This window comes from Lepus europaeus, chromosome 8 (assembly GCF_033115175.1).
Source record: "Lepus europaeus isolate LE1 chromosome 8, mLepTim1.pri, whole genome shotgun sequence".
Classification (NCBI taxonomy): domain Eukaryota; kingdom Metazoa; phylum Chordata; class Mammalia; order Lagomorpha; family Leporidae; genus Lepus; species Lepus europaeus.
The window spans coordinates 122,963,422-122,987,761 of record NC_084834.1 but is presented as its reverse complement, the minus strand read 5'-3'; the positions used below and the strand labels follow the sequence as shown (position 1 = coordinate 122,987,761).

Below are 24,340 nucleotides of genomic sequence, written 5' to 3'. Positions count from 1 at the left end.
CACCCCCTGCCTGTCCTGCCCTGTCCTCCTGCAGCTCCTCTCCCTGGCGAGTTTCACGGGAGCCAGGTGCGCTACAAGCCCCCGGTGCAGCTGGAGGCCGGCGTCCCCCACGCTGCTTCAACACTGAGAGGTGTCAATAGCACCAGGGTTTCAGGGCCAGCCTGGCTACTCGGCAGGCCCGAAGGAAGGCATTCGGCAGCTGTGGCTTCAGGATTGGCAGCAGCCGAGGGCAGCGAGGAAAAAGCATCACCAAGCTGCGTTCACGCCACTCGACAGAAAGCAGGCAACCCGCTTCCTCGTGGAGAGAGAGAGGAAGAGAGAGGAGACAGGAGCCGCCCGTGGAGGCCACCCCATGTCAACACCTGTGCCGCTGTCACTCCGGGACGCCCCAGCCTTCCCCCGGCCAACTGTGGCCAAGTCCCACGGAGCTAAAAGCCGAAGCCGCCCCTGAGCTAACACAAGGCTTCTCCGTGCTCCTCTGCCGGCGTGGATCTTGCAACAGAATGTGGGGCAGAAGCAGAAAAGAGCCCGAGATGGAGGAGGGGCGGCCGGCACACCTCACCCCCAGCCTCCTCGGGGTCCCGGCCTCAAAGTGGCACCCCAGGAGCACGCGTTGCAGCCGGGGAAGGCCAGGCAAGGGGCAGGAGCATGCAAGCACACACTCATCCTGACCCCAAGCCAGGCTCCCCAGGGCCATGACAAGGGGAAGGCCGGCAGGGCTGGCTCTGGGGACCCAGTGGGAGCTACTTCTGCAAAAATTACAGTCCCCACCAGGCCACGGCCCCAGACCCCCGTCAGGGCCCACTGCAGAGCCCCTGGCCGGGTGCACGCCAGCCAGCAGCCGTTGGCCCTCGGGGGATCAGGCAGGACAGCCCGGAGCCCTCCTGCCCGTCCAGGCCTCCGCCCCCCTCTGCAGAGACGGGGAACCGCGGCAGGAGACCCCACCACCGCGGCGCCTTCCCAGGCCAGGTTGAAGTTCACTTCCCCAATCGCACTTTTTCCACAGCTCCATCACACGGCAGGTTTCTGCAGACCACCACCGACTGCCGCTGCAAAGTGGATTCAGGCGAAGCCCGAGGGCTGAACTCGGACCCAGAGGGGGCAGCGCGGGGGCACCGCGGGGCTTCCTCGCCCGCAGCCCTGCCCCGGGGCGTCGCCGCCTCCCGGCCCCCGACGCTTCCACCGCAACCCGAGGCGGGGGCACCGCGCTGCGGCCCCGGGTCCCCGCTCTCCCGGGTCCCGGGGTGGGGGTGGCTTCGGCCGCGCGCCCGGCCCGGCCGGGAACTTCCGGCGGGGCCCCGCGCCCTGGCCCGCGCCCCGGCGCCGGCGTGCGCGCGGCTCGGGTCCCCTTCGTGGCCCGGCGCGGCGGCACTCACCATATTACAGATGGAGGCGATGTTGCGGACAGTCATGGGTCTAAAGGTGGCGGCGAGCGCGCACCGCCATCTTTACCAGGGGAGAACGGCACGGGCCATGGCGGGCGCGCGCGGCGAGGCCGGGCCCGGCGGCCTGGGTCCGGCTTCCAGCTCGGCCGGGAGAGGAGGCCGGGAGGGCGGGGGCCGGGAGGCGGCGGCGGGGGCGGGGCGCGCGCGGGAGGAGGGGCGGCCCGAGCGCGTGGGTCCGCGCCGCCGCCGCGCGCCCCGCCCGCCGCCGCCTCCCCCGCCTCGCGCGGGGGCCCCCGGCGCGCTCGCTGCGGGCCGGAGCGCGCGGCCGGGCCTCGCGGAGCGCGGGCCCCGCCTGTGTGCCCGGGCGGCGCGCGGCGCGGGGGACGCCCTAGGCCGCCTGCTGGTCGCGGGTCTCCCTCCCGCCCCCGCAGCCCCGGGGTTCCGAGCTGGGGCCAGGGCGGGGGTGGGGTCAAGCTGACCACGTCCAACTTTTCCTTTCTCCTGTCGCACAACACCGGCGGGGACCCAGGGTGGAAAATGGGGTCAGGACAGGGCAGTGGTCAGACAGCCGTGGCCAGCACGGGCGGGCAGGGCCAGGATGCGTGCGCTCAGGCGGTTTGCGAGCGCGCAGGTACCAAGGAGGAGTCCGGTGCCGGGCAGGGGGCAGGGACCGTCCAGGGGGTGGAAGCAGCCAGAACAGGACTTCGCCAGTTCCTCAAGGAAGACGCACCCCTGCCAGGGAGACCCAGCGCCTAGGTGTCGAGGTGGGCGCTGTCTGCGCACCCCGTCCACCTCTGGGGTCGTAACTTGTGGCTCTCAGCGCACCGCTTGGCAGTGTGGACTCCAGACGTGAGCAGCTTCTACACACAGTGCTGCCATCCCGTGAGTGGAGCGCGTGATAGATTCCGAAAGCAATGTATGCAAATGGAAAATGGAATTAGAAGAGAAATTAGTATAATGGAGGACAACTTTTATCCAACCAAGGATGATCTCATCGGAAGACGTGGGGTTATGCGGGTGAGGTTCCGAGCCACTGATCCACTGATGCTAACATCCCTAGGACCCAGTAGGGACTGAAGGTTGGGGGCAAGGTGTGGGGGGGGGGGGCAAGTCATCACCCTATTTTTCAAGGGATTTAAGGATTAGTATCTCCACTTATGTTAAATCGCTCTACCTGAATCTTACTTCCAAAAAGATCCAGATGAGAGCACTGGCCCACCTTGCTGATTCCCCGTCGTCAGTCCTCAGCACCTTTTTCTGTGACCTTCCGTCACCTGCTGGGTGCGATCCCCACCTCCTGTTGCAACTCAGTAACGTGGGACAGGGGTGGGGAGCCATTTGGAAATTTATAACATCATTCGCAGACCGTACCAGGTTCTCTCTTAAAAATTAGCCTGCCGCAGATTTATTGAATTTGGAGTCCGGCCTGCGGTTGCCTTGGCAGGGCTGGACCCAGTGCTTTCTCGGGCTTTCTCCAGCCGGCGGGCCAGAGTGTCCCATCCCAGCTGTGTTGCCCCAGTGTCACAGATGGAGCAGGTGTGCTTCACCTGGGGGTGGGGGAGGAAGAGAGCAGAACACCTGAACTGGGACCAGTCGGGCATAGAGGCCCGGGAGGGGCTAAAGATTTGAGGAACATCACAAAACAAGTTCAGGAGCAACTTCGGGGCTAAAACACAGGCCTCAGGATTCCATTTCAAATAAATCCCACTACAAAGGCATTGACCCCAAACTTTAAATGAGATGGACATTTTGGAGTAGGGTTCAATACTTTTGCAACATCGGCATGTGCATTGAAAAGTCCGCAGGACTGAAAACGCCACTGACGTCATGAGAAATGGACGGCGTCTGATGGCTGCGTGCTGTCAGCACTTTAGAAGGGCTCTTGCATGCCTTGTAACAGCCCCCAGCCCCAGTGTGCAATATGGACAAACAGCCGGAGTGAAGCCCAGGCAGTGAATGACATAACACAACCAATCAATCGAACGCAGATCCTGTCAGCCTCGCGAGTGATTAAATACGTTTGAAGCTTCCTCGAGGTTGGTGTTCACAGGTCAAAACCGGAAAAAGCCTCGCTGAAGAGGAGGGGTCCTAGGGTGACCCTGAGTGAGCACCGTCGTTGAGAGGGAATCTGGGGAGGGGGGGAATTAGCCGATGAGCGAACTTGGAGGGAACGTGTCCCACAGAAAGAGACAGGTGCAAAGGTGCAGACCGTGTGGGTGGGAAGAGCAGGCAGAGGGAAGGCTTTGATGCACGCTGGCACAAATGCACGCCAGGGCACAGTCACCAAGTGTGGCCCGCGGGCCAGCAGCAGTGACATCACCCAGCTCTGTCTTTAGCTTTGCCCAACACTGGCTGTAGTGGGTATTTGAGGAGTGAAATGGTATAGCTCTTTGTGTGTGTGTGAGAGAGAGAGTGTATGTGTGTGTGTGTGTATGTCTGTGTCCAAATAAATAGAAAATTGAGTTTTTGAAAGCAGTAGACCTGGGGCCGGCGCCATGGCACAGCAGGTTAAGCTGCTGCCCGAAATGCTGGTATCCCATATCCCATATGGGTGCTAGTTGGAGTCCCGGATACTCCACTTCTGATCCAGCTCCCTGTTAATGTGCCCAGGAAAGTAGTGGAAGATGGTTCAAGTGCTTGGGCCCCTGCACCCATGTGGGAGACCTGGATGAAGCTCCTGGCTCCCGGCTTCAGCCTGGCCCAGTCCAGGCTGTTGTGGCTATTTGGGGAGTGAACCAGTGGATGGAAAATCTCTCTATGTAACTAACTATGCCTTTCAAATAAATACATCTTTAAAAATGTAAAAGCCATAAGGAAAAGAAAACAGTAGACCTTGGTGTCCCACTGCCTGAACTAGGCATATGCAGAGGGACGGTTCTGGTTACGGCTGTGCTTCACTCTCCTAATTATGAAATGAAGATCATGAGAGCACTCTTTGAGTGTGAGCTTGTTAATTTGTGTACTAACAGCAAAGTATGTGCACTCGGAACACATAGTACACACTGGCCGCTATCGAAGTGACAGCCTCCATGACTGTGCGTGGTTGCTCTTGGTTGATGCCTGTCCCCTACCCCTCCTCAAACATGAAATAAGAAGAGATCCAGCCCTGCTCAACATTTTGCACCTAAAGAAAAGCACCATGCCTTTCGACCACAGGAGGGGCCGAACAATCGAATACTGACTGTTTGGGCCCCTGCCTCTCTCCCTCGTGGCCTGGAAGATCCTGGAGCGAAGGCACCTTGTCCTGTGCATTTGCAAAATCTCACCCAGTCCTGGCACAGTGGATTCTTTCCTGTCTTCCTCACTGCCAAATGGGCTCTTGTGGCTCACTGATGTGCAAACGACTCGTAGACATTGGAAGCCTCACGGGAAACCGTTTTGCTGGCTGTAGGCTGGACTTGACGACCAAACTGGCTTGTGTGCATTACCTTTCAGTTGTGTATAGTATTTTACGATGGGGGCCGGGGCTGTGGCACAGAAGGTTAAGCCTCTGCCTGAGGTGCCGCCATCCCATATGGGCACCAGTTCGAGTCCTGGCTGCTACACTTCCAATCCAGCTCCCTGCTAATGTGCCTGGGAAAGCAGCAGAAGGTGGCACAAGTACTTGGGCCCCTGCACCCAGGTGGGAGACCCAGAAGAAGCTCCTGGCTCCTGGTTTCAGCCTGGCCCAGCCCCGGCTATTGTGACCATTTGGGGAGTAAACCAGCCCCTGGAAGATCTCTCTCTCTCTCTCTCTCTCTCTCTATATATATATATATATATATATATATTCTCTATCTCTATCTCTACCTCTATCTCTACATTTCAACTAAATAAATTTTTAAAAGAAAAATAACTTTATGATGGCCTTTTTTTAAAGAAAGCTTTTATTTAATAAATACAAACTTCATAGGTACAGCTTTAGGAATATAGCGGTTCTTCCCCCCATACCCACCCTCCCACCCCCACTCCTGTCCCACCTCCTACTCCCTCTCCCATCCCATTCTTCACTAAGATTCATTTTCAATTATCTTTATATACAGAAGACCAACTCTATACTAAGTAAAGATTTCAACAGTTTGCACACACACACACAAAGTATAAAGTACTGTTTAAAGACAAGTTTTACCATTAATTCTCATAGTACAACACATTAAGGACAGATGTCCTACATGGGGAGCAAGTGCACAGTGACTCCTGTTGTTGATTTAACAACTGACACTCTTATTTATGATGTCAATGTCAGAGGCTCTTGCCATGAGCAGCCAAGGCTATGGAAGCCTTTTGAGTCCACAAACCCTGTCAGTATTTAGACAGGGCCATAAGCAAACCTCCTTCTTTGACTATGGTCTTTATTCTTACTTGTCCTGTGTGCAACAAGTATTTATCGAAGACATACTCTGTGCCAGTCCCTGCATGAGGCACTGGTGACCCTAGGATAATACAAGTCCCACTGCCTGGCCGGCGCCGTGGCTCAACAGGCTAATCCTCCGCCTTGCGGCGCCGGCACACCGGGTTCTAGTCCCGGTTGGGGCACCGATCCTGTCCCGGTTGCCCCTCTTCCAGGCCAGCTCTCTGCTGTGGCTAGGGAGTGCAGTGGAAGATGGCCCAAGTCTTTGGGTCCTGCACCCCATGGGAGACCAGGAGAAGCACCTGGCTCCTGCCATCGGAACAGCGCGGTGCGCCGGCCGCAGCGCGCTACCGCGGCGGCCATTGGAGGGTGAACCAACGGCAAAAGGAAGACCTTTCTCTCTGTCTCTCTCTCTCACTGTCCACTCTGCCTGTCAAAAAAAAAAAAAAAAGAAAACAAGTCCCACTGCCTGCCCTCATGGATTTTGGATGTAGTGCTCACTGGTTTGTTTATGTGTCTTTGCTACTTCTCATGAGCCAGTTTATGAGTGAAGCGTCAGATAACCTGGGAGGAAACGTTACATTAGAATTTATATAACTGCAAACACCTTTAAAATCACAGGTGTATTTTATGAGTGGTTATGATTTCCCAAGCCTTTGGAACAATTGGCTCATTTTGAAGTGCAATTGAAATGCCGTTGAAGGGTTGTTAAGCCAGGCTAGAACATGAGTAGGTTTGTATTTGATAATACATTTTGATTAACTGAAAGAACAGATGACTCCAGTTAGCTGCAGTGTGGGGAAAGACGATTGAAGGGCAGCAAAATGCTCCACGTGAGGCCAGCCAGAAATCTGCAGTGAGACAGTCCCCAGGCTCCCCAGGGAGCCTGGATTCAGGAGCGTGGCAGTGGAAAGAGAGAGAGGCAGACAGTTGAAAGACTGGTTTTGGAGGTAGTCAGCCGAATGTGTGATTGACTAAGATAAGGGAGAAGGATGTGTCCCGGTTTCTAACTAGAAGGCAAGCAATGTCAGTGTGTTCTTCACAACAGCACATGCTCAAGGAAGAGGGTCCAGGGCAAGTGGCTGGGAGGAGTGAGCTTTGCTCAAGAGTTGACGTTGAGATAATCATGAAGCAGGGGCCGGCGCTGTGGCGTAGCAGGTAAAGCCGCCACCTGCAATGCCAGCATCCCATATGGGCGCCGGTTCGAGACCCGGCTGCTCCACTTCCCATCCCACATCCCACTATGGCCTGGGAAAGCAGTAGAAGATGGCCCAGGTGCTTGGGTCCCTGCACCCACGGGGGAGACCTGGAAGAAGTTCCTGGCTGCTGGCTTCAGACTGGCCCAGTCCCAACCGTTGTGACCATTTAGGGAGTGAACCAGTGAGTGGAAGATACCTCTCTCTCTCTCTCTCTCTCTCTCTCTCTCTCTGCCTCTCCTCTCTATGTGTAACTCTGACTCTCCTCTGTCTCCCGTCAACAAACGTCACATTTTGTATTTCTCTAAAGCTAAATCGAGCGCACAAAGGATGCCCTTCCCCACTTAGCGGGTCGCTGTAGCACCCGAATCCCGTGGCTGGCTCAGAAACGATCCCAGTGGTTCTCTCCCTCCCCCAAGTTCTGGGCTGAATGGTGCGCACCGGTCCAGGAGGCAGGGTGCGGGGCACCTGCTGAGGACACAGGCGGGCTCTGAGGAGCTGGCTCCCGAGGCCACCGGCACCTGTGAAGCCCCTCAGGGTGGCCAGGAACCAGGTAAAGGAATTCAAAAGTCCCAAGAGCACATGTCGGCTCTGGCTTCATGGAGTCTTTGGAAGCATGATACTCTCTGAGTTTCCATTTCAGGCAAGCTGTAGTCACTGCTGTTTGGATTTTTTTTAAAGATTTTATTTATTTGAAAGAGTTACAGAAACAGGTAAAGAGAGAGAGAGAGGTCTTCCACCCGGTGCTTCACTCCCTTGATGGCCAACAGCCGGAGCAGAGCCAATCCAAAGCCAGGAGCTTCTTCCCGGTCTCCCACGTGGATGCAGCAGCCGGAGCACTTGGGCCATCCTCCACTGCTTTCCCAGGCACATCGTCGGGGAGCTGAATTGGAAGTGTAACAGCCGGGACTCGAACCGATATCCATATGGGATGCTGGCACTACAGGCCAGGGCTTTAACCTGTTGTGCCACAACGTGGCCCCTGGAATTTTTTAATTCAGAGAGCAGTAGAAGGACAGCCTAATTATCTTGTAGCAGGTGGTGGTGATTATGAGTCGTGGGATGGACGTCAGTGATGTAATAATGAGCTTCAGCTTCTAAATGGAGTTATTAGTTAGGTTATTACAGTAGTTAGAGAGCCACTGTTGCTATATCCAAGCACAATGCATCATAGTTTTCCTGTCTTTAATAATATTTTTAGTTAAAACATATAAAATACGTAGAAAAGCGCATAAACTTTCAGTGAATTGTCACAAAGCAGGCACACGTGTAACCACACAGGTCGGGGAATGGACCCCTCCCAGCACCTCTGAGTCCCCCTCCTAGTCACTATCCTCTTTCCCATTGATAACCCCTGTCCTGATTCTAACACAGCCATTCAGTTTTGCTTGCATTTCTTCGTGTGTGTGTATTTATAGTAATAAAATCATGCATTATGTTCTCTTGTGTCTGGCTCTTTTTGTTCAATATTATGTTTGTGCAATTCAGTTGTGTTCAGAAAAGCTGTAGTTTGCCAGTTTCCCTGTAGTATTTTTATGTATAGCATTTTTCATATTTAGTAGTTTTGTGTGTAGTGTCCTGTATGAAGATGTCGCAATTGATTTACAACTTCAACACCAGTGGATTTGCAGTTGTTTCTGGCATGAGGCTGTCACCCAAAGAGGTTGCTGTGAACAGCCCTCTATGTACCCCTCGGTGTACATACCCTCATTTCTCTTCCGCACAGACCTGGGTAGAAAGTGGCTGAGTCACAGGGAGTGCACAGGTGCAGCTTTGGGGAGGTGGTGACAAACAGGTCTTCACGTGGTCACGCTAACACTCCCACTGCCAGAGTGTGCGAGCTCCAGCTGTCCCGTGTTCTCCCCATTCCTGGAAGGCTGTGTCGGACTTCTTAACATTTGCTGTTTTGGTAAGCATACAGCTCTATCTCATTGTGGTATTACTTTAAAGTCCTGCACTAGTATTTTAATAAACAAATGTGCCTTTCAGTAGCAGAACAGAGGGAGTCATATATAATGTCATCATGCTCCTAAGAATGTTCTTGGTGAGGAGCCCACGTCATTCTGTTTAAGACGGCCTTCATGATCAGTTCATGCACGCAACACAAAACAACAACATATACAGGGAAGCAGAAGCAGAAAGACCCATTTACTGCGTCCTGGAAATAAAACAGATGGAGACACAAATGGTCAAAAACTATAGGCAATAACAGAGAAACACAGCTAGCTTTTTAAAAATAAAACGTAAACTGTAGAATAATTGACTACTCCAGCAGTTTCATCTGATTCAGCCTATTTGGAACCAGGAGAGTTTGAATAATTAGGACCCACACATAGCCACAACCACAGGTCTGGACCAAACCTCCCCTTATAGCCTCTTAGAGCCCACTCAGAATTTCACTAGACACACTCTTCTTCAGCTAAAAAAAATTCTCTTTAAGCTCAATTTAATTTTCCAAAGTTCTGATTAATTTTGCAAACACACTTAGCTAACCATGAAAAAGATCAGTGTGTGCATATGTTGTAATTATACAGCCATGCTTGCTCGATTAATTAGGGGACAACTTAACACTGAAGTCCAGTCCTAACACAACCACCGCTGGCTATCGCTCCTCAGGAGGACAAGACAGTCTCAGTGCCCATGACTTACGTCGCCGGCAAGTCAAGGCTACAGTTGTATGAATCGACCCATGTAAACACTCAGCTCCAGTTTCCTCTGAAGACTTGGGGAACCAACACAGAATGTAATAGCTTTCTTGTAGGAAGATGTCACCACTGGCCCACGATCAATAGAGCAAGGACTTGGGGTCACGGCCCTGCACTGATCCATATACTCCCATCCAGACTAGGTGACAAATGGCCTCCAGTGACAGAAGTCTGGGCCCTGGCTGCAGGAGAGGACTGCAAGGCAAAGGGGAGACAGAACAGGGATCCACAGCTAGAACAGGTTTATTCACAGACCTGAGAGGGGCTCGCTCCCTGTGAACACACAGCAGAGAGCCACCTGCCAACACACAGCAAAGAGGGCCCCTTCTAGCACAAACTAGTGGCTTAGACAGCGTAAAGTAGTGGGGAGGGCTTGGGGTGTCTGGGCTAAGGCTGAGCTTTAGAGACACCGAGGAGAGCTTGGGCCAGCAGCTGATCCCTCAAGATAGCACTGTGGTTGGGAAGGTTTGGACTAAGGCTGAATTCTTAGGATAGTGAGGAGAGCTGAGGCTAACAGCTGGACTTTGAAGATAGTGGTGCGGGGCAGGCATTGTGGTGTAGCGGGCAAAGTTGCTGCCTGCAGTGCCGGCATCCCACAAGGGCGCCAGTTCGAGTCCCGGCAGCTCCACTTCTGATCCAGCTCTCTGCTATGGCCTGGGAAAGCAGTAGAAGATGGCCCGAGTCCCTGGGCCTTTGCACCCACGTGGGAAGACTTGGAGGAAGCGTCTGGCTCCTGGCTTCAGATTGGCGCAACTCCAACTGTTTCAGCAATTGGGGAATAAACCAGTGAATGGAAGACCTCTCTCTCTCTGCCTCTCCTTCTCTCTGTGTGTAACTCTGACTTTCAAATAAATAAATAAATAAAGATGGCCCAAGTGTTTGGGCCTCTGCACCTACATAGGAGACCTGGAAGAAACTTCTGGCTCCTGGCTTCAGATCCACCCAGCTCTGGCAGTTGGCAGCCATTTGGGGAGTGAACCAGCAGATGGAAGACCTCTCTCTCTCTCTCTCTCTCTCTGCCTCTGTAACTCTGCCTTTCAAATAAACAGATAGATCTTTTAAAAAATTAGCAAAGGCATACAAAAATTTTTAAAAGATTTATTTATTTATGTGAAAGAGTTACACAGAGAGAGGAGAGGCAGAGAAGGTCTTCCAGCCAATGGTTCACTCCCCAGATGGCCACAACGGCCGGAGCTGAGCCAATCTGAAGCCAGGAGCTTCTTCCAGGTCTCCCACGTGGGTGCAGGGGCCCAAGGACCTGGGCCATCTTCTACTGCTATTCCAGGCCATAGCAGAGAGCTGGATCAGAAGTGGAACAGCCAGGACTCGAACTGGCACCCACATAGGATGCCGGCACTTCAGGCCAAGGCATTAACCTGCTGCACCACAGCACCAGCCCCACAAAACATTTTTTTTTTTTTAAAAAAAAAAGTTCTATTAAGCAATGTGAATCTAAAATGCAGTATCCCCTAAATCAAAAGCTCCAAAATGATGACCCACAGACATATGTGGTTTGGCCATTACAGTGCTTAAATAGGGACCAGTGTTGAATAGGGACCAGCACTGTGGTATAGTAGGCTAAGCACCCCATATGGGCGCTAGTTCGAATCCCAGCTGCTCCCCTTCGATCCAGCTCTCTGTTATGATCCGGGAAAGCAGTGGAAGATGGCCCCAAGTCCTTGGACCCCTGCACCTTGGTGGATCATCTGGAAGAAGCTCCTGGCTCCTGGCTTTGGATCAGCACAGTTCCAGCCATTGTGGCCATTTGGGGAGTGAACCAGTCTTTGGAAGACTTTTCTCTCACTCTGCCTCTGTCTCTCTGTAACTCTAACGTTCAAATAAAAATAAATAAAATCTTTTTTAAAAAATCTGAATGAATGCCAACATTTAAAATCTAGGGGTTCACATAAAAATTCAGATTATCAGGTTACCTTAAACCACCAGAATCTTTTTTTAGAGATGTTATTTATTTATTTGAAAGGCAGAGTAATAAAGAGGCAGAGGAAGAGAGAGACAGAGAGGTCTTCCATCCACTGGTTCATTCCCCAAATAGCCTCAACGGCCAGAGCTGGGCCCATCTGAAGCCAGGAGCCAGGAAATTCTTCCAGGTCGCCTACTTGGGTGCAGGGGCCCAAGGACTTGGGTCATCTTCCACTGCTTTCCTGGGCCATAGCAGAGAGCTGGATCGGAAGAGGAGCAGCCGGGACTTGAACTGGTGCCCATATGATATCCCAACGCTGGGCAGAGGTTTAGCCCACTATGCCACAACGCCAGCCCAAACCACTAAAATCTTTAACCACTCAGGACCTACATTCCTGGCAGCAACCAGGAGAAGGTAAGGGCGGGGTGGCCTCCTTCGAGGATACTTGTCCTCCCAGTTCATGAGTTTCCTGTCCACTCCCCCTTCCTTCCTGCGTCTGCCTCCCTCGCCCTCCAAGGGCGTTTGAGTTCACAGCCCCTGCCCTAACCCAGTAGTCCCAGGCCAGCTTCTGCCTGCAGCAACAAAGCCAGGGCACAGGTAGATAGATGTGTAGACTCCCAAAGCAGGCTGCGTATGGCTGTGCGGGGCCCCTCCGGATCCCGGAGCCCTGTGCTCCACTGAGCTCCTTCTAAGGGTTGGTGTTGCCAAGCAAAGGGGCTGCATTCATCCAGAGAGATCTGGGGTTTCTGCATTCTCCCCAAACCTGGCTCCCATTCCCTCTTCCCTAGTACGTACCCGAAAAATGCTGAGAGATGTGGTTTGGCTTTCCCTACTCTGCAAGAAATTCAATTGACAAGCAGATCTGCAAGTTGAACGGTTTTTTGAAGCATCTGTATTATCCCCCTGTGAGTCACTGCATTCAACAATGCTATTTAAAATTCAATAAATGAAGGCAAATGAAATTATAAAACCGGATCATCACTTTTGCGGAAAACCAACTAAACAAATGTTTTGCTGAAAATGTCAAGCATTAGGGACTTCAATAAAATAATTGAGAGTGTGCCCCCCAGGGGAGATGTGCAATTCAAAGACAGAGCGTGTGACAACAGGACTACCTGATATATCAGCTCCAACGGTACCCCAGGTCCTAATGGAACAGGACGCACCTTACCTGATGAGATGGCACAAATTAAGCAGCGGGGGGCTCAGGGACCCAGTGGACAGCAGCTAAGCAGGATCTGAGCCTGCGGATGTGAGCAACTGTGTCCCTGGAAATCCCGGGGGCAGATCGGTTCACTGCCGTCTAGAACCACATGGCACAGGGTTTATTATGGTAAAGGCTTCTAGGAGTTCCAAGAAGAGTGGGAAGTCGGAACCCAGATGGTGGCACCCAGGTTCTAGCACAGCAGGGGCTCTCTGGCACTGCGGAGCACTGCTCTGGTCCCCGGGGCCTCCTTAGAGGAGCTAACGGGTCTGCCCCAGCCCCCCACCTTCTCTGGATCATCGGTGGTGGATCATGTGACCCAGCTTCGGAGGAACCGCTCAGCTGTGCAGCCAGTCAGTCCTTTATTGCCCACTCTGGTGACTGAAAGGTTGCCCCAGAGGCGTCTATTCTGCCGGCATGTTAACTTGTTTTCATGTATTTATTCTCACTTATTTGAAAGGCAGAAATGGGGTTGGCGGGGGTGGGGGGGGATGCTCTTCCATGCACTGATTCACTCTGAAATGCTCAGAGCAGCTGGCGCTGGGTCAGGCTGAAACCAAGAGCCCAGAACTCAATCTCCCACGTGGGTGACAAGGACTCCAGGACTTGAGCCATCACCTGCTGCCTCCCAGAGTGCACATTAGCAAGAAGTTGGAGTTGGGAGAAGAACCGGGACGCAAACACTGGCACTCTGATATGGGAGGCAGGCTTCCCAAGCAGGGCTTAACTGCCGTCTCAAACACGCGCGTCCCCATCGGCACTTCAGAAATCCCCAGAGAAATGTGTCAGACGCAGCATCCAGATCTCTGCTCCCAGCCTCTGACCCAGTGCGTTCTGGTGGGAACGGGAATTTATAGAGCAACCACTGCCCCTGGGCTTTCTGATAGGAAAGGTCACAGCCATGCTTCAGGAGCCTGAAGCCAACATCTGGTAACTCCATCTCCAGCATCAGTTTTAAAAACACGCATTGGATGACATGTCAAATACATAAAAATCCCAAAGTCATAATAACACAAAACTTCTCCCATTATTGCTGGAAGTTGTAGTCCTGTGAGATTTGATAAATGAAGGGAAAGAAAAAGAATTTATCCTGCCTTTTCCAGGACAAACTCTCGTTCAGTGTAATCAAATAGTGTACGAGGGGAAATTCTTCCATATATACGTATATTATATATTTGCCGATCTTGGTAATGGTATTCTTTAAAAACGATTTATGTATTTATTTGGAAGTCGGAGTTACGCAGAGGGAGGGAGAGATAGAGAGATTTTTCCATTTGCTGGTTCACCCCCAAGATGGCCGCAACGGACAGCTCTGGGCCAGGCCGAAGCTAGGACCCAGGAGCTTCTTCCAGGTCTCCCACAGGGATGCAGGGGCCCAAGCTCTTGGGCCATCTTCCACTGCTTTTCCCAGGCCATAGCTGGAAGCTGGATTGGAAATGGAGCAGCTGGGACACAAACCAGCGCCCATATTGAATGCTGGACTTGCAGGTGGAGGCTTTACCCAGCGCACTTACAACCCTGGCCCGGGAAAGTTCTTCCTTCTAGAAGACCAGCTGACAGAAGCCGAAGGAATTGTTTTAAAATGATTAAAGTCATTGTTTTAGAACTAAGGAAACAAAGAGCAATGGATGAGAAAAGTCGTTGTGTCCGAGGGCATCAGTGGCCTTTCCTGGAGGGGCCCACTTCAAACCACCCGAACCACCCAGGAAACCTGCAAACCTGGGGCAAAGGGTTCTTCTGACCCTCACGTGACCCCCAAATTCACCCTGAATCTTATCCAGCTAGGAAACGGAAATACAGGAGATCAAAAATAGATTACAAGAAATCAGTGAGACCAGTCCAGAGAGTAGGCCATTTTACAGGACAATTAGCTCGATTTCCATGACAAATCAATGGGATACTAAGGAAGAAGATTGTCACAAAATGAAAGGAACTTAAAGACATAGCCAAATGCTATCCTAGGGCAGGGCTGGCATTGTGGCTCAGCAGGTAGACGCCAGCATCCCACATGAGCACAGGTTCAAGTCCCGGCTGCTCCACTTCCGATCCAGCTCCCTGCTGCTGTGCCTGGAAAAGCAATAGAAAATGGCCTGAGTGCTTGGGCCCCTGCCATCTACATGGGAGACCTGGAAGAAGCTCCTGGGTCTTGGCTTCTGCCTGGCCCAGCTCTGGCCGTTGTGGCCATCTGGAGAGTGAATCAATGAAGAGAAAAGCTCTCTCTCTGTCTCTCCCTCTCTCTGTAACTCTATCAAATAAATAAATCTTTTTATCCTGATTACAAGAAATTGACTGTTAAAAAACAACTTTGAAACAATCAATAAAGTATTTTTGCAAAAACAAGGATGATGAAATTATATTGGCAAAATACTGCTGGTGGTGGATAAAGTAGTTGGGTGTGTGCCACCACATGGCAGACACAGAGGAAGTTCTGGGCTCCTGGTTTTAGACTGGGAGATCTCAGTCTCTGTCTCTCTCTTAAATAAACTATTTTTTCTTTTTTTTTTTTATTATTAGTTTTTCTTTTTGCGTGTTGTCTTCTTTCAAATACACTTTTTTTTTTTTTTTTGATAGGCAGAGTTAGACAGTGAGAGAGAGAGACACAGACAGAGAGAAAGGTCTTCCTTCTGTTGGTTTACCCCAAAAATGGCTGCCACCACCGGCACGCTGTGCCGATCCGAAGCCAGGAGCCAGGTGCTTCCTCCTGGTCTCCCATGTGGGTGCAGGGCCCAAGCACTTGGGCCATCCTCCACTGCCTTCCCGGGCCACAGCAGAGAGCTGGCCTGGAAGAGGAGCAACCAGGACAGAATCTGGTGCCCCAACCAGGACTAGAATCTGGGGTGTCAGCACCGCAGGCGGAGGATTAGCCTAGTGAGCCACGGCGCTGGCCTTCAAATACACTTTTTAATATCAGTAATTGCTAAGTCTTATTATACTCTTCTTACTTTTTGGGAAATAGGAAGTTTTTATTTTTAAAATATTTATTTATTTATTTATTTATTTATTTATTTATTTGAAAGTCAGAGTTACACAGAAAGAAGGAGAGGGAGAGAGAGAGAGGTCGTCTGTCTGATGGTTCACCCCCCAATTGGCCGCAATGTCCAGAACTGTGCCGATATGAAGCCAGAAGCCAGGAGCCAGGAGCTTTTTCCAGCTCTCCCATGCAGGTGTAGGGGCCATCCTCTGCTGCTTTCCCAGGCCATAGCAGAGAGCTGGATCAGAAGTGGAGCAGCGGGACTCAAACTGGCACCCATATGGGATACCGGCACTTCAGGTAGCAGCTTTATCCGCTATGCCACAGCACCAGCCTGGAAGTTTTTAAAAATATACTACATCTTTTTTTTAATAAACATCATTTTTTTAAAAAAAAATTGTATTTATTTATTTGAACGGCAGACAGTTACAGAGAGAGACAAAGAGAGACAGAAGTTTTCCATCCACTGGTTTACTCCTCAAATGGCCACAATGGCTGGAGCTGGGCTGATCCGAAGCCAGGAGCCAGGAGCTTCTTTCAGGTCTCACATGTGGGTGCAGGGGCCCAAGCACTTGGACCATCTTCCACTGCTTTACCAGGTCATAGCAGGGAGCTGGATCGGAAGTGGAGCAGCCAGGACTCAAACCTGCACCCATATGGGATGTCGGTAATGCAGGCAGCAGTTTTACCTGGCTATGTCACAGTATTGGCCCCAATTTTTTTTTTCTTTTTCCATGACTTCAGTGCTAGAGGGAAGGAGACTCAAAGAGAGAGAGAGATCTTCCAGCTGGTTCATTCCACACATGGCTGCAATGGCCATGACTGGGCCAGATCAAAGCCAGGCGCTTCATCTGGGTCTCCCCACATGGGTGCAGTGGCCTAAACATTTGAGCCATCTTCTGCTGCTTTTCCTAGGCCATAGCAGAGAGCTAGATTGGAAGAGGAACAGCAGGAACACGAACCAGCCCCTACATGGGATGCTGGTGCCGAAGGCAACGGATTAACATGAAGCCGGCTCCGGTTGTGGTCATTTGCAGAGTGACTGTAGATGGAAAATCTTTCTCTTTGTCTCTCCCTTTCTCTCTCTGTAAGTCTGCCTTTCAAATAAATAAATAAATAAATATTTTTTAAAAAGTGTATTGACGGCCGGTGCCACGGCTCAATAGGCTAATCCTCCACCTGCGGCGCTGGCACACCGGGTTCTAGTCCCGGTGGGGGCACCGATCCTGTCCCGGTTGCCCCTCTTCCAGGCCAGCTCTCTGCTGTGGTCAGGGAGTGCAGTGGAGGATGGCCCAAGTCCTTGGGCCCTGCACTCCGTGGGAGACCAGGAGAAGCACCTGGCTCCTGCCATCGGATCAGCGCGGTGCGCCAGCCGCAGCGCGCCTACCGCGGCGGCCATTGGAGGGTGAACCAACGGCAAAAAGGAAGACCTTTCTCTCTGTCTCTCTCTTTCACTGTCCACTCTGCCTGTCAAAAAAAAAAATGTACAAAAAGTTTATTGACATGATAGGCAGAGAGAAAGAGACCTTTCATCCACTGGTTCACTCTAAATGAGCACAACAGCTGGGGCAGGGCCAGGCTGCAGCCAGGAGCCAAGAGCTCCATCTGGGTCTCCAAGTGGGTGGCAGGGGTCCAAGCACTTGAGCCCTCATCTGCTGCCTCCCAGGATGCATCAGCAGGAAGCTGGATCATCAGCTGAGCTCCAACCAGGCCCTTGGGTATGGGATGCAGGCATCTGAAGCCGCAACACCCATCCCTGCATTTGTGGCGTCTGAGGTCAGTGCCATAGCCATCTGCGCAGTGGTTTAATTCCCAGAGGCCATTTGGCTTCCACAGCCGCTAAGACTACACGTGGCTGCTTCACTCACTGCAGGGCAGCTACCTAATTACCACCTCACTGTTCTCCTGGACATCGCTCCTTCCCACGGCCACCTCCTCAGGAGCAGCGGCCAGGACACGAACCTAGGCCCCTTATACTAAGCTGGAAATAATGTCTCCAGCTCAACTTTTTTTTTTTTTTTTTTTTTTTTGACAGGCAGAGTGGACAGTGAGAGAGAGAGACAGAGAGGAAGGTCTTCCTTTTGCCGTTGGTTCACCCTCCAATGGCCACCGCAGCTGGTGCACCGCACTGATCTGAAGGCAGGAGCCAGGTGCTTCTTCTGGTCTCCCGTGGGGTGCAGGGCCCAAGCACTTGGGCCATCCTCCACTGCACTCCCGGGCCATAGCAGAGAGCTGGCCTGGAAGAGGGGCAACCGGGATAGAAACCGGCGCCCCAACCGGGACTAGAACCCGGTGTGCCGGCGCCGCAGGTGGAGGATTAGCCTATTGAGCCACGGCACCAGCCTCCAGCTCAACTTTTAAAAAGTCTGCTTAGTCAAGGACCTACGAATTGCTTTTATGACTCCTGTGAAATGCCAAGTGTCATGACCATCAGGACTTAAGGACAGCGAGCAGTGTTTTCTCAAATCGCGTTCTGGGGACTCCTGCACTAGAATCCACTGGCGCGTTAAAATGCAGATACTGCCTCTTGAGCACGTGGTATCAGATTCCACCCATGGGCCTGGAACTGTGCAGCTTCTGTGTGCAGGCCAGGTGATCTTTTCCCACGTGCTGTGTGTGATGACCAAGTTATGAAGAACATGGGTTTTTTCTAAGTCTTTGAGGAAAGTAAAGCTAGGGAAACCAGCTGCAGAGCACCAGGAATAGGCAGGCAGTAGAGCTGAGCATGGTGAGCGTTCTGCAAGACGACGGATTTAGTTCTTCAAACGTCAAAGCATGTCCACCAGCAGAGGAACGCACGGACAAAATGTTGTAGAGCCCTACGATGCAATATTATTCAAGTAGAGCAGTACAAGGCAATATTATTCAAGTAGAGCCATACAGCGTAATATTATTCAACCACAAAACAGAATGAGGCACTGACACCTGCTAGAACACAGAGAAACAAACCTTGGAAACTTCAGTTCCAAGTGAAGAAAGCCAGACGTAAGAGGCCACATAGTGCGTGGTTCCACTTATATGAAATGTCCAACACAGGCAAAGCCGTAGTAACCGGAGAGTGATGCAGGGGCTGGAGGGATGAGGTGGGGACAGTTTGTTGGGGTGAAATGTTGAACAGGAAAATGTTCTGGAGTTAGATAGCAGTGACGGCTGCACGATTCTCTGTGCCAGAAACCACGGACTTGTGCACTTTGAAGTTTTATGAAACCTGAGTCATCTCTCAAAAATTGTTATTAAACAAGTTGAAGGTATTAAAAAGGAAAAAGGAGGTATTTTCTGTAGTCTGAAAGAAGTGTTACCAGGCGCGGAGGGGAGGGCGGTGGCCAGAGCGAGTCTCGTGGGTTCTTTTCCTCAGCTTAGAATAGAAATAAAAAGCTGGGAATCAATTTGCAAAGAAGCAGGAACTTTTATTAGACAGAAGAGAAACTTTTATTTGATTGGCAAGCAACAAAGAAAGCGTCTGGTCCGAGAGGAGACCAGGCGGAGTGCCCGAGCGGGGCAGTGGCTTTGGAAGTGACCCGGTTCTAAGGCATTGCTGTCTGCTCACTGGGTCATCCTGTGGCGGTGCCCATTGGACAGAGGTTCCACGTATGTATGTTGATTGGCTTGGGGCTCATGGAGATAGTGGGGGTCTCCTGGAGACCGTCCATCTCCTTAGGGGCTCAGCCTGGTGACCTGCCTTCTCACAGACCCAGGAACTCCAAGGCTGGAAGCCAGTTCGCATCTTTGCAAATTGTTTAACTTCTGCAGGGCTCAGTTTCCTGTCTGCAGGATGGAGACCAGGCAGAGTGTAAGGATAGGAGAGCAGACAAAGAGGAGACAGAACAGGGACCCACGGCTAGAATAGGTTTATTCACAAACCTGGCGAACACACGGCAGAGAGCCACCTGCCAACACACAGCAGAGGGCCCCTTCTCGCACAAACTAGTGGCTTAGACAGCGTAAAGTAGTGGGGAGGGCTTGGGGTGTCTGGGCTAAGGCTGAGCTTTAGAGACAATGAGGAGAGCTTGGGCCAGCAGCTGATCCCTCAAGATAGCACTGTGGTTGGGGAGGTTTGAACTAAGGCTGAACTTAGTGGGGAGAGCTGGAGCTAATGGCTGGACTCCTAAGATAGTGCTTGGCCAACGGTCGAGGCAGGGCAGGGCTGAGCCCGCTGAAGGAGAACTCAGGGAGTTTTGGTCTGGTTCCAGTCACACAGGTGGGAGGCCAAAGTAGTCCTCGGGCTTTTGTCCTTGATCCATCACAGTGCACTTATCTCCAGGTTGGTATGAGGAATCACAAAGGCCATGTGTGCCGGACCCTGGCCCAAAACGCTGGCCGTGACCCTGACGATTAGGGTACAAGCCTTTTGTCCAGCATACACTCTTGCTGTGATGCGGGTGTCATTATTAAGGGTTGGCCAAGGCTTTTCCTCTCTAAGGAGCTGAGCAGCACAGAGGGATGTGTCCCAAAATGACTAAAGTGAGGTTCCAGTCTTGTTTCTTTATTTGCGTGGGTCCCGTCCAGGACCAGTGAGGGCTGCAGGAACGTGCTACATGCTTGGATACTTCTGCGAAGTGCACAGACGTTTGAGGCTTTTGTATTCCTTTCTTTTCTTTTTAAAGATTTATTTATTTATTTGAAAAACAGAGTTACAGAGAGGCAGAGAGAGAGAGAGAGAGAGAGAGAGAGAGAGAGAGAGAAAGGTCTTCCATCCACTGGTTCACTCCCCAAATGGCTGCCAACAGCCAGAGCTGAGCTGATCCAAAATCCAAAACCAGGAACCAGGAACTTCTTCCAGGTCTCCCACGCGAGTGCAGGAGCCCAAACATTTGGGCCACCTTCTACTGCTTTCCTAGGCCATAGCAGAGAGCTGGATCAGAAGTGGAGCAGCCAGGACTCAAACCAGTGCCTGTATGGGATGCCGGCACTGCAGGCAATAGCCTTACCCACTATGCCACAGCGCCGGCCTCCACTGCTTTTCTGAAGAGGGATCACTCAAGTCACCTTACGTCTCTGGAGCCACCAAGACGTGGCGAGCTGGATGCCGACAGCTCTGCATTGATAGATGGATCAGGCTTTATAAATGTGATTGCACCTGCATCAAAGTGTGATCTAACATGCTGAGCTTTCTTTTTTCCTTAAATATTTATTTTATTTATTTGAAAGAGTTACAGAGAGAGAAATACAGAGAGAAAGGTCTTCCATCTGCTGGTTCACTCCCCAGATGGCTGCAACATCTGGAGCTAAGCCAATCCAAATTCAGGAGCCAGGAGCTTCTTCTGGGTCTCTCACATGGGTACAGGGGCCCAAGGATTTGGGCCATCTACTGTTGCTTTTCTCAGATGCATTAACAGAGAGCTGGATTGGAAGTGGAGCAGCCGGGACTGGAACTGGCATCCATATGGGATGCCCGGGCTGCAGGTCAGGGCTTTAACCCACTGCTTCACAGCGCAGGCCCCGAAGATGCTGAGTTTGTCAGTCAGATGGGCCAGCTTTGTTCTAAAACAAAGAATACATATTTGTTCTGGTATGGCTTTAGAATTGGATTAACGTTTGCCTAATACCCTTAGCAGTCAGCTACCTAACCAGAACAGTGTTGTCCGTCCCTCACTGCTTAGCCAGATTTCACAGCTTCCTGCTCTTTCTGCACATTAGCTATGGCCCTGGCTACATTGCTTCCTCGTTCATACTGGTGACTTTTTGTGAATTTCCCTGTAACCATGGCTCCTGACTTCCACCGCTGAGCCTACTAAGCTCTGCAAAAATTGCATCCCACAGCTCAGCAAAACACAAATCACCGTGAATTTAAAATAGCCTCTCCAGGGGCTGGCGCTGCAGCTGAGCGGGTGGAAATGCTGCCTGCATTCCACATGGGCACCTGTTCATGTCCCAGTTGTGCCACTTCCGATCCAGCTCTCTACTAATGTGCCTGGGAAAAGCAGCAGAGGACAGCCTGAATGTTTGGGCCCCTGCCACCCATGTGGGAGACCCTGATGAGGCTCCTGGCTCCTGGCTTTGGCCTGGTCCAGCCCCGGCCATTAGGACCATCTGGGGAGTGAACGAGCAGATGGATGATCTTTCTCTCTCTCTCTCTCTCTGAATTTCAAACAAATAAGCAAATCTGTAATAAATAAATAACTTCTGCAGGTAATTGTCTTTTTTTTTTTCTTCAGTAAAGAAAAACAATGCCAAAACTTAGAAGAAACATTGTAAGGAAAAGGAGAGCAGTACAAAGAGGAGGCAGCACATGAACTCACAGCCAGACGAGGTCTGTTCGGAGAACAAGCCTGGGAGGGGCTCGCTCCCAGTGAGTGCACAGCTGACAGAGCACCTTCCCTTACAAATGGTGGCTCCTCTAGCGCCAAGCAGTTGGGAAGGGCTTGGGGGTCTTGGGCTAAGGCTCACTGCCGAGAGAGAGGGGCGACTTTGGGTGGGGTGGCGTGGGAGGGAGGGGAGAGCTCAGGCTGATGGCTGATGGCTGGAATCTCCGGTGGTCAAGGCAGAGCAGGGCTGAGCCAGCTGAACACTGGGAACAGAGGGTCTGCTTGCAGCTGAGAGGCCAACACGGATCTTCGGCTTTGTCCTTGCTCCATCACAGAACACAGCCAACATGAAATGCAGTGGCCAAGAGTGAGCATCGTGGCGCAGCGGGTGAAGCCTCCGCCTGTCTGGCTAGCAGTGCTGCTCCAGTTCAGCTCCCTGCTAATGGACCGGCGAAGGCAGCAGAAGACGGCCCGAGTGCCTGGGCCCTCACCACCCACGAGGGAGACCAGGATGGGGTTCCTGGCTGCTGCTGGCTTTGGTCTGGCCCACTCCTGATCTGTGTAGCTGTTTTGAGGGGTAAATCAATGAATGAAAGACCAACTGTTTCTCCCTTTCTCTCTGCTAGTCTACCTTTCAAATAGATAAATAAGTAATAATTTATAGTATTTGAAAGCAAAAGCATTTTTCTGTGATGGTTTAGGCCCAGGAAGATGCTAGCAGAGTCACCCAGTACATGCTGCTAAGGGTTCCAGAGCTGGGCACTGAGGCAGGGGCCGGAGAGGGGTCAGGATCAGGTGGGAGGTCGACAGCAAAGGCAGCACGGGGGGAGGGAGAGTGTGGGAGGTCGACAGCAAAGGCAGCACGGGGGGAGGGAGAGTGGTGGCCAGTGCCTAGGCTGGGGCCCCTCTGGACCGGAGAGCTCTCCTTTCTTGGAAAGCCCTTTAATTCATCCTGATATCACTTCTTGCAATTACTTACAAGAGGCTAATTGGAAACACTAGGACTGGCTCCTGAGAGCTAATTCAAGCTTGTTAACTGTCTTATCTCCCTTGCACGATTTTCTTAAGAATCAGAGATAACATATGTAAAGTGCCTGTCCTCAGTAAAGAGCTTTGTTATTATCATGCTTGCAGGGAGAGAGCTGAGGAAGCCTGGGGCAGGACACAACCTTGGGTGGGAGAGGGAAACCCAGAGATCCAGAGCGAGGAGGAGGCCAGGAGAGACACCTCGGAGGCTGGTGGTGATCAGGACTGTGGCTTTGGCCCTGAGGAGGACCCACAGGGCTGGTAGGTTTGTTAGGAAGGGGAAGGGTGTGCCTGGCACCTGGGACAGGGGAGCAGGTGAGGGAGGGTTTATTTTATATATACACAGAGAGGAACGGAAAGCTACAGAGGAGGAGAGAAGAGTCAGAGAAAGAACTGGGCACACCCTGGGGGTCCTAGCAGGCTGCCAGAGCCCAAGAGCAGGGGGTATCGGGGTCAGGGGAGATGCACCTGCTCACTGAGCTGGGAGTCTGGGGTCTCCTGTGCCTTTCCATTTGTATCCCTATTTCCTGTAGGGCACTTTACTCAAGTTGTAAGGCCGTCACAAAATACACCAAACACCGGAGTAAGAGAAAGGGGTTATTGGGGGAAACCCGACAGACCAGAGGGAAAGGGCGAAGAAAGAAAAGAGGGAGAAGGAGAGTGTAAGAGAGACAGAGAGAGGGAGACAGAGGTTAGGAGACAGAGAGAAAGAGCCACGTGTTCAGGAACAGGTCCTTTTAAAACTTTGCCTGGAGGCAGGCAGGGAAGTAGGAGCAAGGAATCCCATTGGGAAAGAGAGGGGTGGGGCTGACACTGGTGGTTGGGCCACGTGGCTACCTGGCTTCCACCAAGGGGTGGGGAGGGGGCTAGGGGGCTAGAGTCTAGGATAGTGGCGAGGCTGCGCCATTTTACTAACATGAGTTTGGACAGGATAAATCTGGACAGACTCACTGCTCTCACTTGATCAGGCCTCCTGTTACTGGGGATTAGCTGCTCAGGGTTTGTGTCTGTACACATGAAAGACTAAAGATGTAGGGGCCAGTGCCATGGCACAGCGGGTAAAGCTGCCGCCTGCAGTGCCAGCATCCCACGTGGGTGCGTTTCTAGTCCCAGCTGCCCCACTTTTTTTTTTTTTTAAGATTTTATTTATTTACTTGAGAGGTAGAGTTACAGACAGTGAGAGGGAGAGACAGAGAGAAAGGTCTTCTATCCATTGGTTTGTTGCATCCACTCGTCAGCTAAGACAAAATGTTACAAAAACTGGTGACAGTCACACATGAATCTTATTGAAAATGAGAAGCAAATGAGAGACAAATGAAAGGCAAGGTAACCGATCGGGACTGACACTCCTTACCAG

At 51.9% G+C, this 24,340-nt stretch overlaps 1 protein-coding gene and 1 long non-coding RNA gene across 3 annotated transcripts in view; both read right to left on the bottom strand.

The window, feature by feature from the left end:
* The window catches only part of USP46 (ubiquitin specific peptidase 46), a 67,627-nt gene extending 66,104 nt beyond the window's left edge, over positions 1–1,523 (bottom strand). For both annotated transcript variants that reach the window (XM_062198838.1, XM_062198839.1), the window contains exon 1: positions 1,377–1,523. In XM_062198838.1, coding sequence (XP_062054822.1) covers positions 1,377–1,412 — 36 coding nt within the window. In that variant the 5' untranslated portion in view covers positions 1,413–1,523. The remainder of the gene's footprint in view (positions 1–1,376) is intronic.
* A 4,627-nt stretch (positions 1,524–6,150) lies between these two features.
* LOC133765185 (uncharacterized) overlaps positions 6,151–24,340 on the bottom strand; it is a 34,752-nt gene continuing 16,562 nt past the window's right edge. Inside the window, exon 3 of the long non-coding RNA XR_009866582.1 lies at positions 6,151–9,069. This is a non-coding gene — a long non-coding RNA (uncharacterized LOC133765185). The remainder of the gene's footprint in view (positions 9,070–24,340) is intronic.